General features: G+C 34.4%; 1 protein-coding gene across 1 annotated transcript in view; it reads left to right on the top strand.

Annotated features, from left to right (window-relative positions):
* The window catches only part of LOC100375869 (ATP-binding cassette sub-family A member 2-like), an 84,332-nt gene that overhangs the window by 20,459 nt on the left and 44,961 nt on the right, over window positions 1–18,912 (top strand). The window contains exons 3-12 of the mRNA XM_085492111.1: window positions 2,203–2,314; window positions 4,059–4,216; window positions 6,543–6,664; window positions 7,584–7,838; window positions 8,878–8,976; window positions 10,179–10,280; window positions 11,190–11,252; window positions 12,357–12,836; window positions 13,099–13,227; window positions 17,150–17,414. Coding sequence (XP_085348237.1) covers window positions 2,203–2,314; window positions 4,059–4,216; window positions 6,543–6,664; window positions 7,584–7,838; window positions 8,878–8,976; window positions 10,179–10,280; window positions 11,190–11,252; window positions 12,357–12,836; window positions 13,099–13,227; window positions 17,150–17,414 — 1,785 coding nt within the window. The remainder of the gene's footprint in view (window positions 1–2,202; window positions 2,315–4,058; window positions 4,217–6,542; window positions 6,665–7,583; window positions 7,839–8,877; window positions 8,977–10,178; window positions 10,281–11,189; window positions 11,253–12,356; window positions 12,837–13,098; window positions 13,228–17,149; window positions 17,415–18,912) is intronic.

Raw genomic sequence — 18,912 nt, forward strand, 5'->3', positions numbered from 1 at the left:
TAGATTTCTTCCTGAAATTCACCAACTCAACTACTTTGATATATTCAGATTTGTTCATTTCTAGATTTATTTTTTTAATTTCTTCTTAAATGCTATTTTCAACTTCTTTTTAAACACCACTTGCCTGGTTACTTTGATATTTGGCAGGTTTCACAACAATATTACATGTATTAATTTCATATTTTTAATGAATATTTTGGGTAAAAACTAATATTATTGATGACTTCTTAAAAACTACATGTCTCAGCGCAATTGATTCAATACAAAGGTACATGTACCTTTAGGGAAAACCATTAACTGTAGGTAATTGTTTGTGTAGGGAGGGTGGGGGTCATGTAACCTCGTTATTATTTGTTTTCTTGGCTGTGCTACTAATTGGATACATCAATATAATTGGTGATTAATGTTAAGTGACCTTGTGCTTACATTTAACAAGCCGAACTAGACTACTTTTCTGTGGATGAGCTGTATTTAGTTTTGTGAGTGTACATTACATGACAACCACAACCACAACAGCAGAGCTTTTTCAACCTTCAGGTTTTTTTGTGCAATCACTGATAATACATGTAGCCTGTGAGATAGATAAAACGTATTAATATTCAGTGCATGTAGTGATGAGACATAGTGTTTATTGCGTGATAAAGCTTTATTTCTATACACGTACGTATCTAGACAGACATACATGTACTGACTAATGCCTTCAATAAAAATATCTGTGTTCCATCAATAAATGTGAACAATCAAAAGGTCAGATGGGAACACTAGTATAATTTGTATGTACATGTATGAGATCAAATTATGATAATTTTTCTTTGAAAAAAAACTTTTTTGCACTATGGAATTTATGCCAATTATCTTACAAAATGATCTATACACCATCTAAAAGCTTAAAGCGAGAGGATCGTCATCTGCACACATGCGGGAAATTGAGTCCCAAGTGATGATATCAACACACGCTAAAAACGCAAAGGCTCATGGGTAGTCGCTTTGGCCATCTGACACATGCGCAGGTGACGACTCCCTCGCTTTAAATATAGACTAAAATGGTAGTGAATATGCTTTACCAATGTTTGTCTCTGGGATTACACAACAGTAAGGCATACTCACTACTGTATTCACATATATTTAAGCTTTAAGATAATGTAAATGTTGTCTTAAAGCAGCTTAGTAAATTTTAGAGAAGAATATACAAACTACGTTCTCACTCGTTTGAAAAATCACAGGTGTTAACACTGTTTTTTTGTTGTGCAAATAATAGATAATCTGCTGAATTGCCTGCTCGTGTTATTACCGGTAGTAAAAACGCCAGTAAATGAGGATTGGCCTTCCACCTAATATTTTGTGTAGTTCATCCCAAAATGGCATAGTTTTCGGATCTCTGCCGCTTCTGTTGTTGTGCTCAGTCACTTCTCTGTACTTTATACGTAAAGTTTTGATCTTCCGTTGACATTGTAATGATGTCCTATCCACCCCCTTTTCAGCCGCTTTTTCTGCAATCACAGTATATACTTTAGCATCCCTAGACGTTCCGTCCATCATTCTTTGAATATTCGATTCTCTCCATACAGATACAGATATCAGTAATCTTGATTCTCCAGTTTGACATTCGACCTATAACGCCATCTTGTGTAATGCACAAGCATAAATTAGTCGGCAACAGAGGGTGTTTGGCCGTCATATTGTGTTCACACGACACATTGCGTTGTGCAAGAACTGGTGTGACAACAGCGTTTAGGGTCTGGTCCACCTCTTTTACGACGGTGTCAAAAAAGTTCTCAAATAAAAGGCGTTGTGACAACGGCTCATTCTGTCTAGTGAGAACACCACTATATTTAAAGGAGCACTTCCAGTTAAGCCTAATCTCACAACAAATTTACTTTTTGGATTAAAATGACAATCAATAACAAAAGATAGATTAACTTTGTAAACAACATAAATAATAGTGTCCCATGATTCTTTGGTGCAATCCCTGGGATTGGAGGTTTCCCCTTTAAGCTTTAAGTTGATGTAAATTTTGTTTCAAAGTAGCTTAGTAAATTATAGAGAATGAAATACAGATACATTTTTGAACTTGTATTTTCCCTGTTGTTATCTTAAAGCACCCAGAATTAAACATGGTCTAAACTATAAAACTAGCAACCCACTTTTTTTTTCACAAAACTTTTTTTTAAATACATTGTTATTGTATTTTTGTAATTGCAGCTCACTTCCCAGCACAGCCATTGCCATCAGCTGGTATCATTCCAATACTACAGTCATTCTGCCCAGATGGTGAGAGAGATTCATATGGATTCCCCACGTATCCCCATTCCATGTAAGTATAGCATTACAGTTCATTTCCCAGCACAGCCATTGTCATCAGCTGACATCATCCCAATACTACAGTCATTCTGTCCAGATGGTGAGAGAGATTCATATTGATTCCCTATGTATCCCCCACTCCATGTAAGTATAGCATTGCAGTTCATTTCCCAGCACAGCCATTGTCATCAGCTGGTATCATCCCAATACTACAGTCATTCTGTCCAGATGGTGAGAGAGATTCATATGGATTCCCTGTGTATCCCCACTCCATGTAAGTATAAAATTACAGTTCATTGCTATCAGCTAACATCATCCCAATACTACAGTCATTCTGTCCAGATGGTGAGAGAGATTCATATGGATTCCCTGTGTATCCCCACTCCATGTAAGTATAAAATTACAGTTCATTGCTATCAGCTAACATCATCCCAATACTACAGTCATTCTGTCCAGATGGTGAGAGAGATTCATATGGATTCCCTGTGTATCCCCACTCCATGTAAGTATAAAATTACAGTTCATTGCTATCAGTTAACATCATCCCAATACTACAGTCATTCTGTCCAGACATTTACCTATATAACCAGCTTCAGTTGATGTTGGTACTGAGTTTAGTGTTGTACTTGTATGTAAGTATCAACATTACTTTTGAAAGTTTACAAAATTTTTATAAAAATAAAATATGGAAAAAATATGTTTTTAATGCTTAGACACACAATGAATTTGGACAAAATATATGTCTGAGGGACAACGTACAAGTATGTATATTCAATATGTGAAAAAGTTGCACAATTCCTCTTCTTGTCTGTCACAATAATGCTTAACAACATAGCAATCTAGGTTCACACCCAGGGAACTCAAAACATATCTATTAGGTACTGAGGCTATTTAAACTTTCCACCCCAGTTTCCTCTTTTCCTCACAATTTCAAAAAATAGTCCCTTTTATAGTCTGCACTTTCTTTCAGAAGATTGAAATAGCCAAATTTTTTGAGTAAAAACTGATAATTGACTTAAACTTTGTCTGTTGGCCCCAAATTTAGATCTCATTTCCAGATATATTGAAGAATATAAAAAAAGTGCAGAAAAATTTGGGCGAGAACATCTATTGTTGAAAAGATTAATTAAGTGTACTTACAATCAAAGCAAGATCATGTCGCAAGTCAGTGAAAATTTAAACAGTGTGCTGACACTAAGATGAATCATCTGTTTTGAAATAGATTATCGGTATATTCAAATTATTTATTGACTTCAATATGTATGGTGTAGATTGCTGAATACTGTGTTTTAATTTTTAAAAAGTATAAAAAAAGACACTAATTAATAATAAGTAATTATTCTCTCTCCATGCTTTGACAACATTGGTCACTTTCTTTCATATTTGCATCAGAATTGCATCAAGGCTTTCAAATTCTATTTGACTCAACATTGACATTATTAATAACCAAATCAAATCCCAAAGAAAAAATTGTTACTCATAATCATAACTAATGTACCATATCCACTATTGAAGGTAACTTCAATGTAAGTAGGGTGTCAATCACATATTTTGCACATGTAAGTAGGGTGTCAATCACATATTTTGCACATGCAGTATTTATGCTGTCATATAATCGTTTGTCGCTTTGGTACATTTGCTAAGTTAATAATGTGACTTGGCTGTGGTTTCTTAGACCGTTTTTGTAAAGGCACCACCAACTATATAGAAACTGTACTAGTAAGTGTCTTATCAAATATTACTGTGTTTTTTTCCAGGGTGCACCAATTCCTTAGTAAAACCAGTACTGTTGTAATGGACAACCACCTGTTTAATGAGGATTTTACTATTGATGATATTAAAATATTACCAAATGTGTTTGAAGATGTAATTAATAATCAGAATAGCGTTGAGCAGAAGTTTGCTACTGCTAAGGGTAAGTGGACTTCAGCACTTTATGTCCTATGCATAACACAATATACTATAGAACATGTTGAAATAGCTTCATGCAATTTTAGCGGATTTGACGCTGGCATGAATTAACTGAATCTTAATTTAGCTAAAGTGTCGACTATCTCATTGTGAGAATATACTTTCTGTTAAATTAGCTGCATCTTGAATTTGCGAAATTACAGATTAGCTAAAATAACATGCTAGCTAAAAAGGTATGTTTTACAGTAATATATATATCTGGTCTTGTGGGGTACTTTTTGTTGTTCGGAATTATTTAAAAATATTGGTTTTCAAAGCATTAAAGCTGTTTTGCTTTAAAATTTTGTTTTATGGAACTGTTCTAAAACTACATGTAGATTTTTGTGAATATTATTTGGCTAATTTTCTCACAAACTACAGAACTGTAACAAACAACAGAATTCTGTTTCATTTTTACCATGGAAATTTTACTTTCTGATACTTTCTGTTTCATAAAAAAGAGTAGGTGTTTGCGGACAGCCTTCAACATGAAATATTTTGGCATTGACTTGTTCTTCTCTGGACAATATAAAATGTGGATCTAATGCTGTAACTTCTATTTTCATTACTTAATGGCTTAACAAAAAAATGTTACTCTCAGACTTACATTTACATAAGTCCCCCACTCCACTATGTAAAATCTGTATTAGAAGCCTCATCTCTAATATAAGTCAAACCCATTCTTATTGAACAATTGAGACCCAAAAATTCACCATTTCTCATACATGTATGTGTCAATGCATAGAAGCCACAGCTTCTAATACAGATTTTACAGTACTTAATTTAAAAAAACAAACATTGTATTGACTTGAAGGTATTATTAGTGTGAATAGTGGGACTAAGAACATGGTTTACTAGGTATTACACAGTGGGCAAAGGGCACCTATAAAACACAGAAGTGTTCATTGTCTTGGCATAAATAAATTTTGTCTTAGATAATGTATATGAAGATTACACAAAGAGGTTCAATAGAATCTGATTATATTTTAATATCAAAGCTCATGCTCGTATAAATACATGTTTGCTAAAGTGTGCGAAGAATATCAAATGAAATGCCACTCGCATCTCAAGTAAAATGATAGAATTAAAGATAATAATTTAAAAGGAAATGTATTACTTTGTTTTTTTCAGCAAAATGAAAATAAGAATCCATTCCTTATAGTACAACATAACCTTGTTGTTAGTGCTAATATAGGTGACAGAACTATATTTCACATACTATGTTACTGCAACAAGGGTTTTTCAATTTATGGGAAGAATGCTGTGTCTATGGACAAAATGAATCCTATTTTAATGATCCAGCTTACAGTGTTTGTGTGCTTCTAATAGAACAAAAATGTTATGGTCTATTTAGTTTCAACTGAAAATAAATGTCAAAATTGTATTTACTAATTTAAGTGGTTTTATAAAAAGGATACATGTAAATAGAAATATTAAAAATGTAATCAGTGTTCTTTTTTCATTCTTTTCTGTGGAAACAAAGTACCTTTTCACTGGGGTTCCAGAGACATTTTACAAAAAAAAATCAAAAAAACAAGTGGTCAAATGTTATTAACATAAACTACTGTGCTCAAAGATGCCTGACAAATACATTGTATATCTTTGATTAAGAGTAAACCTGTAATCTTAGAGCCTCAGGGTAATCTCAGACTTGAAATCATGCCAAATCCAGTGTTATCACCAGTTACACTATAATACTACATGCATATGCTGTTCACGAATCATGTAATTTTGGTGGTATGACAGGAGAGGTGTCATTATTGTTATAATTAATAGTACATGTACCGTGTACTGATTTCTTATGCAAGGCTCTTTGTTTGTTGAAAATAAATATTATTGTACCTCTGACACCAAAAACAATAGAATTTGACCATCCGTAAAACTTCGTATAGGCATGTTCAAAAATGTTACAGATGCATTTGAATTTTTTATTTAAAAATTGTGCATCACGTATACCATACATCACATTCAAACACTTGAACTTTGTTTACTTCAAACACAGAAATGCTATCAGCGTGTGATGGAAATAGAATCCCGTCGCTGAACACAAGCGTTCGTACAGCACAAAATGTTATTACATGTAATTGTTATTTTGGGCTGTTATCTTGTTAAATTTAAACGGGAAAAAAATGTATATTAATAAGGTTATCATGAGAATACCGCAAAGTATGCACTAAGGTAGAACAGGAGTGCATCAACCTCAACTACATGCTGGTCGATCCGATCACTGTACTGCCTTGGTTCATACTTTGCAGTATTCTCATAATAACCTCATCATATTGAATTTGCAGGTTTTTCCTTGGAATCAATATTAAAAAATACAACAGTATTTACACAGTATTTGGTGCATGAGTTATCAGTGCCTTCCGAGTCAGCTGATGACTTATTGAAATATCAGATTAATGTCAAAGAGGTAAGTGAACAATGACTTGACTGTCCACAAGTCTGGATGTACCGTACTGTTAGTAAATGGATATGTGGTCATCAGAGTGTGAAATAGAAGTACAATCAGCCATGATGTAAGGTTTCAATTTGTAGCGACTTTATGGTGAGTTTGGTTTATGAAGGAAGTATACTGGTTTTTGAAAGAGTTGGTGAGGATGTGTGTATTCTATCTACCGTATTTGCTCTAGATATTAGTAATAAATTTGATTACGTAAATGACAAACTACATTATGTCATACGTTAATGATCCAGTATACACTGAATGCAATGTTAAGTGTATGTACACTTCTGTTGAGATGTACTTGTATTAGTACAAATACTGTAAAAGGATTAATTATTCACTGGGTTTTTATTTTGCCTATTTCGCTGACTAGAAAATGTGCTAAATTAAAACCCAGTGAATATGTAAAATTTAGCATAGAACACATTATCTAAATGACAAAACCGTGAATTTTAAACCCCTGAATATGCCTGAAATGATAAATCAGCGAAATTTAAACCCAGTGAAAATTAGTCATTTTACAGTATGGTTAATGTCTGCTTGTGATAATAAGTGATATCCTTGTAATAGAGCAAATACTGTACATTGGTTTGTGATGTCAAATGAGATGTTTATAATAGAGCAAATACAATATGCCTGTGATAGTGAGTGAAATGCTTGCAGCACTTTGCATGAGTGTAGACCTACTAGGCTGTACCAAGGAGATGAATAACTGTAGTGTTAAAAGTGTTGGAAAATGTTTATCAATTTTACTTACAACATACAACACTTAATACGGTTATACATATTCCCCCCATATATTGTATATTGATTGGTTGGCACTTGACAATAAAATAATGGCACTGGTTGCTATGGTAACAAAACAACATTTTGATTTTATAATTAGCTGTATAGAGTACTGTATGGAGTGACACCAGAGAAGAAAGATGACAGTGATCAAGCTGATTCGCCTACCTCTATGTCATTACAAAGATGGCTCCATCGCAGATTATCTGGGCTAAAAGAGGGATTATTATATCAAGATCTCATTGATGACCACGGAGTGTTAGATGAATCTGAGTTGATTGGTGTATTATCCCAGACAGGTGGACTAATTGATGGACTCAGTACAAATTCAACTCAGTTTGTAGAGACATTGAAGGTACATGTACTTATATATAAAAAACTGCTGTTGAATCATAAAAATAGCAAATTTATGTTGGAAATAATTCATAATTTTTCTCCATCAAGATGCTTTTATTGGATTTGCCCACCTCGAAAGGAAATTTCCATTCTTACCTCGTGAAGCAAATTGGTTCATAGAAAGTTCAAAATGTTTGATGTGATTAAGGCCAAATAAAATAGGGTTTTGGTAATCTGATCTTGACTAGATTTTGTGCCCAAATTGAAATGTGACCACTGCAGCGTGTGTTCACTTCCTGTTTCTGTTGCATGCTGGGCCAAGTCTTTTAAATCAATCATATAGTGACAAGAACATGAACGCTGTTGCATTTTGTTGAACCTTAGCTGCTGGGAATAACAATATAACAACATAACAATAACTACAAAATTAGGATAGACAAATATAAAATATAAGTATAAAAATGCCCAGTAGATATACAGATTCATAATATTTAGTCTCCATTTTCATAATCATGGAATAACTGTAAAAACATTCATTTTCATTGGTATTTACTTAACTATTTTGTCATTACATCATATTCACTGGGTTCAAAAATTCACAGATTTTTCAGTGAAACTATGAGTGAATGTAAATTTACATGTTCGTATGAATTAGCAGATATCAGATACTGTAAAAATACTTTATTTTTGCTTGGAATTAATTTTCACTATTTTCACTGAAGGAATGATTCAGTGAAAATAAAATCTAGCGACTATAGCTTTTTTCTATATTTTACATTCAACTCGTCAAGAATTAGTACAAATAAATTCCATACAAAACACCCAAAAAGTCTATTCAGCGAAAATTAATTCCAGCTTAAATAAAATATTTCACAGTACAGTATTAATGATTAATTGAAGATTGCAATGTATATGTCATCATCTTCATACTTTCAAAATTATGGATAATGTCATTAGAAAAGAAAAAGTTGGGGTAAATTTATCAAGGAAAATTTGAATTTAGCATGAACTTAATACTAAAGTTACATTATTTTCTGTTTTCATCATCGTTTGCTTAGAACATGCTAATCACAGAGAAAGTGTTGCAACAACTCTTATGTGCCAACGATACTGAAGCACAACTCTTGATTGCACCAGACGGACAGACAAATGCTACTGTAAGTATTACCGTATCAGTGTAGCAGCTTTAGGCAAACCTTAAAGCAGGCCTCAAATTACTCTTTATGACACGGTACAATGCATTGGTCGTTCCCGCTCTGCGTTCTTCGCCATGAGTCGTGCTAATCACACAATTTTTCCATGATTGTGTTGTATCACATCCTTAAGGGTGATCTGCAGCGGGCTTAACGCTATTCGTACTGCAATGTTGTCAAACTGCGTGCATGTGTTAAAACTGTGATGCCTACTGCTGGATGTGACCCAGTGATTCATAAAAGATAGTTGCACATATGTAACACAGTGTTTATCATCATGTTGACTTTAAAAAGACGATCACCTAATTATGTACTTGCAGGGTTTGCACTAGTGTCTCGGCAAGACGAGTCCCACAAATTGAAAATTTACCCTGGATAAATTTATTAGAGATTGGACCCCAGCTTGCCTAAAAAACTGGGTCCCTCTTCAATAATTGGAGTCTGGGAAGCAAAATATGGGGTTAACACAATACCTGACTTGTCAGCACTGTGACAGTTTGATGAACTTGGTATGAAATCAACACATATTGGTTTGCATATGTGTACCATGTGTGTTTGGTTTCAATGAAGTATTCTCAAATATCAATTGAAATTTTTTGAATCCTCTAATGCACCACTCAGTTGCTTGAGGACACTACATAATATGTCATTTACACATATAGATATGGCGACTACATTGATCTATGTGAATTAGCTGAAACACAACAATGCATCGATAAAAACTTGTTATTTTGACCAAAAAAACGAGTTTGGTGTCAGACTCGTTAACTATATATTTACCAGAATATATAAATCATGTAAAAACAAGTATATGTTAATAAAACTGACATTAATACTTATTTCTAGGGGGAATAAGGAAACAATATTATAAATGACTCTGATAACCAAGATGTCATGATATGACTTTATGTTAGTAATCTGTTATCTCAAATTGATTCGACAGGGTAATATAATAAAAATAACAAATAAATTGAAAATTTGTTGTGAATTACTACTCGACAAACTATTTTGGTATGTGGTATGTTTTACCATATATGGGAATTATGGACAGGTACTTGCATCTCTATTGACGATGCACTACTAATATAGCAAATATGGTACATGCATCTCTATTGGGGAAGTACTTCTAATATGGCAAATACAGTATATTTCTTGTATTTTACTAGGATATGATAAAAGAAATTCTGTGTAAAAGTGGATCTTCAGTTCTTGCAAATATAACACAGGAGTTACTCCATGATTTGGATGCAGAGAAAATAGCCAAGAAGGTAAGATGAATGAATCACTGATCGAGATAGTGTGTTAGAGAGAACATGATTGGTAAAGCAGACATTTTTAGGGATAACTAGTGTTAAAAAATTAAGAAGAATTATTAATAAAAATCGATTTATTTGGATTTTCAATCCTCAAGTGACAGTGATATGAAAGTGCATGTCCAAGTCCTATATCAAGGGGTAGATTGAGCAGTAAGAAACAATGTTCTAAAATTTCAGCTTCTCCATGACATGCACCTTTTCTAATACTAGTACGAGCATGACTATTAGCTCTAGTTTCTGTTCCACATAACCCCCCCCCCCCCCATCTTTGAAGAATTGCGCCAGGGCTCCCTACCCTAGATACTGCTTTAGGGATTCAATACCTGTGCAATAACAGACAACTCGATCATTTGAAATACAGCAGCACATGCACACTGCATAGGTATGGCACAAGTGCATTCTGGTATAATGTGTATAATAATTTGAATGCAACATATTATTATTATTATGGTTTTATTTCAGACATAGTCCATATATAAAGAAAAAGATACAAACAAATATGTAATAAAATAAAATTACAAACCATACAGATTTGAAAACCATAGTAAACTCAGTAGACTATCTTTGTCCAATGCTGCACTAAAGCAGACTTCCATCTCACATCACTATTGAGCTAGGTACACACAAGCGTATTACTTGATGTTCGTCGTTGATCGATAAAAGCATAAATTATCTTTCTATATAAACCTGTAAATGTATTTGTATGGTTTTCAACAAACATAGCGCATATAATGTTGTGATGCGTCATAACGTGAATGCATATAAAACTGATGGTGTGCCTTAGAACAGCGTTTCTTTAGCTACAGAATTAGTCGTATAAAAGATGCCTAATACTTAGTAATTTGTTTACTTTCTTGACAGTTGAATTTGTCTACAGTGGATATTGTCAGTTCCAGAAAAAATACTGCTGCTCTACTTAAGGGTGTAAGTTTAACTGTACTTTTTATGCGTCATCACCGTGTCTGTATTATCATAGATAATGGTTAAGGTATATGAGGGGAGGATGTCTGTCCTCGCTGTTTTCGTCATTGGTGACTCTGTTGTAAAACTTTTTCACATGGTTACTCAAATGTTTTTTGTCCAATTTCATTCAAACTTGGTTATTATTATTATGACCTCGGCCAAGGTTTGGTTTGTGTTGTGTTGTATACTGTCATGTTGAAAAAGCGACATATTATTTCAGCGAATTGTGGTAAAATGACGTAATAGCGAAATGTTGATTTAGCGAATCTCTCTTGTCTTTGTTGATTTCCTGTTTTCACAATACTTTTCTGTCGCCAGCTAAAACAAATGCACAGTTATCACCTCCATAAAAACAAAGAAAAACTGTCAAGTGTAACAAGGAAGCACTCCAGATTATTACGTTTTCTGTGTTGTTTACAAAGTGTGTGTGTATGGAGAAAAAGACGTTGTTTGCCCGCCATTTTGAATGTATAATGAAGTCATTAGCAACATCTTAAATTAGCGAATTAGTTCTCTCACTAAATTCGCTAAAAATTTCATACAAAACTGTCTCCTTGTTACAAAAACAACAAATTTGTCTCTATTCAACTTCAAATTTGGGAATTTTATCAATAACTTTGAAATGTCAACCAAATTTTTGTTGGTGTATTTAAAGTACAATATTTTAATATATAAGAGACAATTTGGCTGAGACCTTGAAATAAGTGGACAGAATGAAGATCTTTACACTGCTGATAATGAGAACCAGATGTTAGTATGTAACATGCTTTCCAAGATCTGTCAATTAGATAAGAGTATTAAACTGCTATGTTTATTTTCATTATGAGGATAAAGCAAAATATTTGTGTAATTTTCTTGCCTTTTTCATATCTGACTAATAGTTAATCTACTATGTAGCTCCCAAGCGGAGGATGTTTTTTTGCAAATAATTAGAAGCGATGGTTTTGATTAAATTAGCCGAGTGTGCGAAGCTTTTTTTGTAGCTAGAGTGGGTTTTCCATACTTGACACTTATTACTATACTATCATTTCTAATTTTTTTCCATTATTTTGTTCTTTATTGTAGCTGAATAAATTTGCAACATTTGAAAAGAATGTGCGAGACATCAGTGCGTTTGCTTCTCTTCTGCCAAGAGATTCTTGTCCTGGTAATGAAAACGAGACGGATGATTCAAACGAACCTTTCGTCTTCTACAACCAGAGTGGATACTTCTTCCGTAATCAGTCAGCGTATGAATACCAACACGCTGAGGTGAATAACACTGCGGACCCAGATATAGCTTTAGAACCGGACCTAGATGCAGACTTAGACGATAAGACAAAAAAAATGGTTAAGCTATACAAGGTGTGGGGCAACATGCAGTATGTGCTATGTGGGATCAATCGCACAGTTGATGAAAATGCTCTTGATGGCGGTGATTTAAAAGCTGCTGGATTTACATGGTATCAGGAAAGAAACTTACAAGTCATAGTGCATTTATTGTTCAATAACCCAAAGATCCTGTATGCTCCAAATACTACAGATGTCAATGACCTGATACATAAGGTAAGGGTCTTTTCACTTAACAAAGTTTATATTTTATTAGATGTTTTTTTAAACTCAATATGCATATGAATATTTTTTTTAACATGTACATAAACTACAATAGTCTTGAAAAAATCTTATGACTTGGTAGCAAAACTCATGAAATTCACAAAAATATTTTTTTTTGCGAATTTAGTGTACACGTGTAATAATATGCAAAATATGTCACAGTAAGAAGGTAGCAGAATGTTTATTTAATGTGAATATTATTATATCTTTTTAGGCTAGTGATATGCTGCAATTTGCTCAGAATATCACTTACTTTGCTCATAGTTGGCTGAATATTTCAGATGAAATAAGAGACCATTTGCGACGGAACACAACTGGTGAATCATACCGATGGCTACGACAGGTTAGTTTGACAGCGCGATCAATAATCATCCTTGGAATTGATGAGTCATCAAAAAAAAAACAAAAAAAAAACAGGCATCAGCTGCATCAATAATGCCATACTTTGGAATGTGTGAGCCACACACTGTCAGATGAATGTTAATACTGGTGAAAACCTCTACAGCCATATCAAAAATCAATGGGGCAATGTATCAATTTGCTTGTTTTGAGTTCTCTTACATGTACTGAGAACAGACCAGTCTCAAATCTGTCAAAGGCAGGCTTTGTTTTATGTCGTTCTTAAGCCATTAAATTCAACATATTTCTTTGAATGTTTTTTTTTTTCAAATATATCCTACAAAATGCACATGATTACTAAGGTGTTAAAATTATCATTTGTTTTATGAATATTTTGTGAACTTTCAAAGACAACTTGGATACCTGCATAAAATTGATGGTCACACACAAAAATTAAATGGTACAGTTAAGGTTGGCTACCATTAAACTAATAATCAGAATTTTTTCAATTTTATAAAATAGATTTTTTTCAATTTTAATATGGTTTATTTCATGCTGTTCTACTTTTTGCAAAAAACAAAGTAACAACAAAAAACTGGTCAAACATCTACAAAAATGATGATTTACCATTTTGTTTCTATGGTTACATGGTCAATTATTTTTTTGTGTTTACTATGATGGGTACTTATAGTTGACAAGAATTATTAAAAAATTCTGATAAATACTTTACAGTATATTTTTCATTAAATAATTTATTTATTTATTTTTAACATTTATTTTTTAATTTATTCATCATTTTCAGTTTTTTTTTTCAAAATACATTTTGTACTTCGTAAAAATAACCATAAGTTGATGGCACGTGTCTAAATGAATAATTTTTGAAATAAAAAAAAGTTTTTGTTTGCCACTTTTTTTAGGTGAAATGCATGCAACCTTAACTTTTTCATCACTAGACTTTCCGGGCAAAATTTTTCTGCACTTTTTTCTTATATTCTTCAATATTTCTGGAAATGAACCCTAATTTTTTGGGCCAACAGACAAAATTTCAGTCAATTTTTGTTTTTTACTCAAAAAAATTTGACTATTTTTGTCTCAATCTTCTGAAGGAAAGTGCAGACTGTGAATGGGACTATTTTGTGAATTTGTGATGAAAAGAGGAACTGGTGGTGAAAAGGTTAAACTACATATTCACTATGATAATAAACAAAGTAAATTTTTCTGCATATAAATCCACATCATTGTAGCAGTTAATTGTGAACTATGAAAAAAACAAAACCTAAGTTATTTACCATACAGTACAGTTCTCGCGGAAGCTTTGGCTTCACTTCAGCTTCACCTTCGCTTCAGCATCGCATCATTATGGCATTGTTATGGCTTCAGCATCGCTTCAATGTCGCGACATTAAAAAGTTAGGCGATTATCGCTTCGCTTCATTGTGGCCTCATTATGGCGACAATGTGGCATCAGCATCGCTTCATCAAACAAAGAAGTACCGTACTCATTTCCCCCAAACCTCTTGACCGCTTCCGCTTTTGACCGGTCAATTTCCGTTTTATTTTCGACCGTGCAACAATTCGGACTACTAAAAATTTTCTGGTTTTCATAGATCACGGTTACTAGTTTAGTAACCGTGCATAGATGTTGAACCACCGTCAAAAGTTCAAATACTTTTTGTTTTAACTATCTATAATTATATGCACGCAATCTGACCCTTTGACCTAGATTTGGCTGGGATTGAATATTTTATTTTAGACAATATTCCGACGTGACTCACTGCTACAAAATGTATTCAACAGAAGTACAACATGGTTGTCTGGGTTTCTTTTCTTGATTGTGTTGAGTTTACGATTTGTATAATTATTGTTGTTTCCCCCCAAGCAGAAGACAAGCCGAAGGACCATGAAGCTAAATAGAATTCCCACGCATGGACGTGGACTGAGTGAAAGAAAATATTTCTAAGGCTAAAATAAAAATGACCTACTATTACACATCTTTGTGTATTTGTCAATTTTGTATATATTTGGTATGACCGAATGATCGTAAATACCTAGAAAAATCTCGTCTTTCGTTAATAATTTCATTTGTTTGAAATGTCTACCGACCGTAATTTGTTTCTCCAAACGGTCCCGACGTCCGTCATTCAACACAATCAGCATTTATTTATCGCAATTCATGGGGATCATGTCCCGTAATTTGTGGGCTGTAAAACCAAATAATTAAACAAGTACTATTTATTGTATTTTTGTTTTACCTCGCGAAACTACAACAGAGCGTAGAGTTGTCGCGGTTAAATAGTCGCCTTGAAATCGATGGAACTTCAACTACTAGTATCCATTTCTCACCTTGAAATAAAAAAAATCGAAGAGCATCGGGGGATATATTATTAACCAGTCTTACGAATCGCTAGCTTTATTTTATTCGAATTTATAAAATTCACGAGTTTTCGACATTTGTTGGCAACTTCCGCGCTAAAATGGTTGAAAATGTGGGTGTGGTTTTCTCGCAAAGTCCTGTTGATAATACGGACTAATATGGTTCTGTGACCCAGGTCATGCTCCGATCATTGACTCTCAGCCAATCAATGATGTTGTAACAAAACATATTTAACGCAAATTGAAGGGTCGTCGTACCATCCAATCTCCATCGTCGATTCACAAAGTTTTTTTGTGTGCTGTGACAGGCTTCGCAATTATTCACTGGAAAACATCGGTATATTTTGACAAACGGATGGGATTTTACCTCAGTTAAAAAAAAAGAAAAAAAAAACAGGGCTGAGATACAAATCAGTTTTGCAAGTTGGGAAATAAGGTAAACCAGACTGGGGTCGATGATTTTCAGTATCGAAGGACTTCCGTGTGAATCATGATTTTCAAATTGTTCATCGGCTGGTGACCAAATATTTACGGCCACACTAAATGGACACGTTTTTTTTCTGAAGCCCAATAAATTATTCCTGCATGTCAAGCGCTATTCGATTTTTTACAGGGCATGGCTCGTTTTCATTCGAAAATATGTTTGTGAGAATACTTTTAAAGTACGTATTGATCGAGCTCAGATCACTGATCGTGACTTAATTTTGAGAATTGGTTGTCAAATTTTACCAGACCGACGCCACCACAACCATCCAATCATATGTTGGAAATGTACGCACTTGTTTTGGAACTTTGTATCAAGATGACTGGCGACGACGCCGACGCACCCGGCGGCGTACGTGTGTTGCATGTTTTAGTAGTCCGGGCATGGGGTCGGACTCGGCTAAAACTAAACGAAACACAGAAAAATACCACCGAAATGAGGAATCTGAATCTGCTCTTCTAGCAGCAAATAAAATGAGCGAAAAAAGGTAAATTTTATAACAAGAACAGTTTCACTTCGTATACAGCAAATTGTGTTGTATCAGAACGACGATTGCATTTGTGATTGCGTGTGATTTGAATTTACCACGATTTTCCTTCCAGTCAATATGAAACTCGTCACCTTGCCGATTGTAATGTACTTCGCAAAGTTTTTGGTGCCCAATACTCCCAATACTCGCAACACTAAAATAATTAAACAAGATATCTTTTTAAAATGTCATTTTACTCTTGATCATATTATTTTATTCGCCTTGAATTTCAAATCGATTACATATCGAACTTCTGTACATGTTTTTGTCTACTGCCCTTCTGCGTGCAAATAATGAGGTCATACTCATGTCACAATACTTTGAAGCTGATGCCATGTTGATGCCATGAGACTGCGAAGCTGAGGCCACGATGATGCCACAAAATAGCGAGGCGAACACAGCTTCAATTTTCAATGACGCGAAGCTGATGCCACAATGATGCGATGCTGAGGCGACAATGAAGCCATGCGTAGGCGACAATGATGCCACAAAAGCCAAAGCTTCCGCGAGAACTGTACTGTATGTCTAACTTATCTTATAGATGACCTTTGAATTTGACGAACATCGCAACATACTTGTCAACCAGTCTGTTCATAATGATTTAAATGACTATATTGTGAACGGAAGTAAGCCTGATATTACTTTGATGAAAGAAAAACTGGACATAATAGACAACGCTGCCTGTGCCTGGATTGAACTTGTGTCCAAATCTAATAGCAATGTATTCAAACCTTTCCCAAATGAATCAGCGCTAGTGGAATATACCCTCAATAAAGCATTGTCTGAAAATGTGACTGTCTTTGCTAGTAAGTACCTCAACGTTCTTTGCTCATATGTAAATTTGATTTTTGACGTTTACAAAATGGTCTCGGACCATGATTTGTTAAGTGTGCTGAACAACGGAAACGGCCACCAGTCAGCCATATTTAAGAGATTGACATTAACTTCTGATGTACATTTTATTAGGCCACACTGATTTAATTTTATGGATGACATCCTCTGAAGACCCCAAAACTAATGCAAGAGGGCGAAAAAAAAAAAAAATCGGCTAAAACCACAGGACTACGGAGCTATTATTACGAATTTAACCACAGTGTATCAAAAAAACAAGTCTTTATTTGTAGGAGGCACATGCTGATGTACACATTTCGTACTGTATTACTGATTTTGAAAAGGCAATAGGGTAAGGCAGATGTTAGCTTTGTCAAAGGCATATACATCAACTCAATAATAAAGAAAAACTTACTGTGTTGTATTGTAAAAAAAAATAATTAAAAATGAACAATAAGTTTGTCAACATCAACCTGGAAATTAACTTCTTTGACATTCAAACTACAGATTTTAAAGTGACACTTCAGATAGACTAAGTGTAGACACAAATGCTCTAGAACTACTTCAACTATGTAACAAATTATAAGAGGCTCGATATTGAAAAAAAAAAAAAAACACCAACAGAGAGTCAACAAAAATTTGGATGCAGAAAATTATGTACATGTATCTTGATGAAAATGCGTCATATGATCAAAATATTACTGAATGTGTGTGCAAGCAAATTATCCGAATCAGAAAATGCTTTCGTTGCAGTTTTGTTGACTTCAATGCGGACAAAGCAACCAAACTGATTTGTCGCCTGACCGAATTTTAGGCCACCATACACCTCCACTTCTCTCCCATTTCTCTCATCATTGCAGAAGAAACGCGGGACAGCCACTCTGGACAATATGTTCTCAAAGTTGTCTGGGCGAAACTCGCTTGCCGCTACCGACCTCTCGTATAGCTGTAAAAACGTCTCCTTGGCCAATGTCAATTGCGTACCAATCTACAACAATCCCTCCGTTTCACCTCTGAACTTTTATGCTCACGTATTTTGGTTGTGTGGTCGCCATGTTGGATCATTTATGGCAAAATTTGCATGTTTTGAGGCAATCTCTTTCCCATAGGTCTTTGCGCTTTACGTAACGCGCATCTAACTGTGCGGAGTTTGGTTTTGAGGTTGGCTGGTTCCCGCCTCAAGTGTCATGGCGTACCAAGCCACAAGAGGCCGGTAACTAGTAATGAATCCGGCATTCTGATTGGTCCGTCACTTTCTCGTTGCTTGTTCTATTTCCCTTGGTTACCTGACGGCAGCGCTTACGCTCGTGGCCGTTCAGGGGTTTCCTTTTACTTTCGAAAGTTGGGTGAATAAAAAACTGTTTCTTTTGTTATAAATTTTCACAGAAATAGCGAGGAATATCAGAAACATCTCAAATGTGTAAATCTAAGCAGGCAGTATTTTTGAGCATGGCTTTATTGTAGTATTATAGA

The sequence above is a fragment of the Saccoglossus kowalevskii genome, chromosome 17, assembly GCF_978046115.1.
Source record: "Saccoglossus kowalevskii chromosome 17, keSacKowa6.1, whole genome shotgun sequence".
In the NCBI taxonomy this organism is placed as follows: domain Eukaryota; kingdom Metazoa; phylum Hemichordata; class Enteropneusta; family Harrimaniidae; genus Saccoglossus; species Saccoglossus kowalevskii.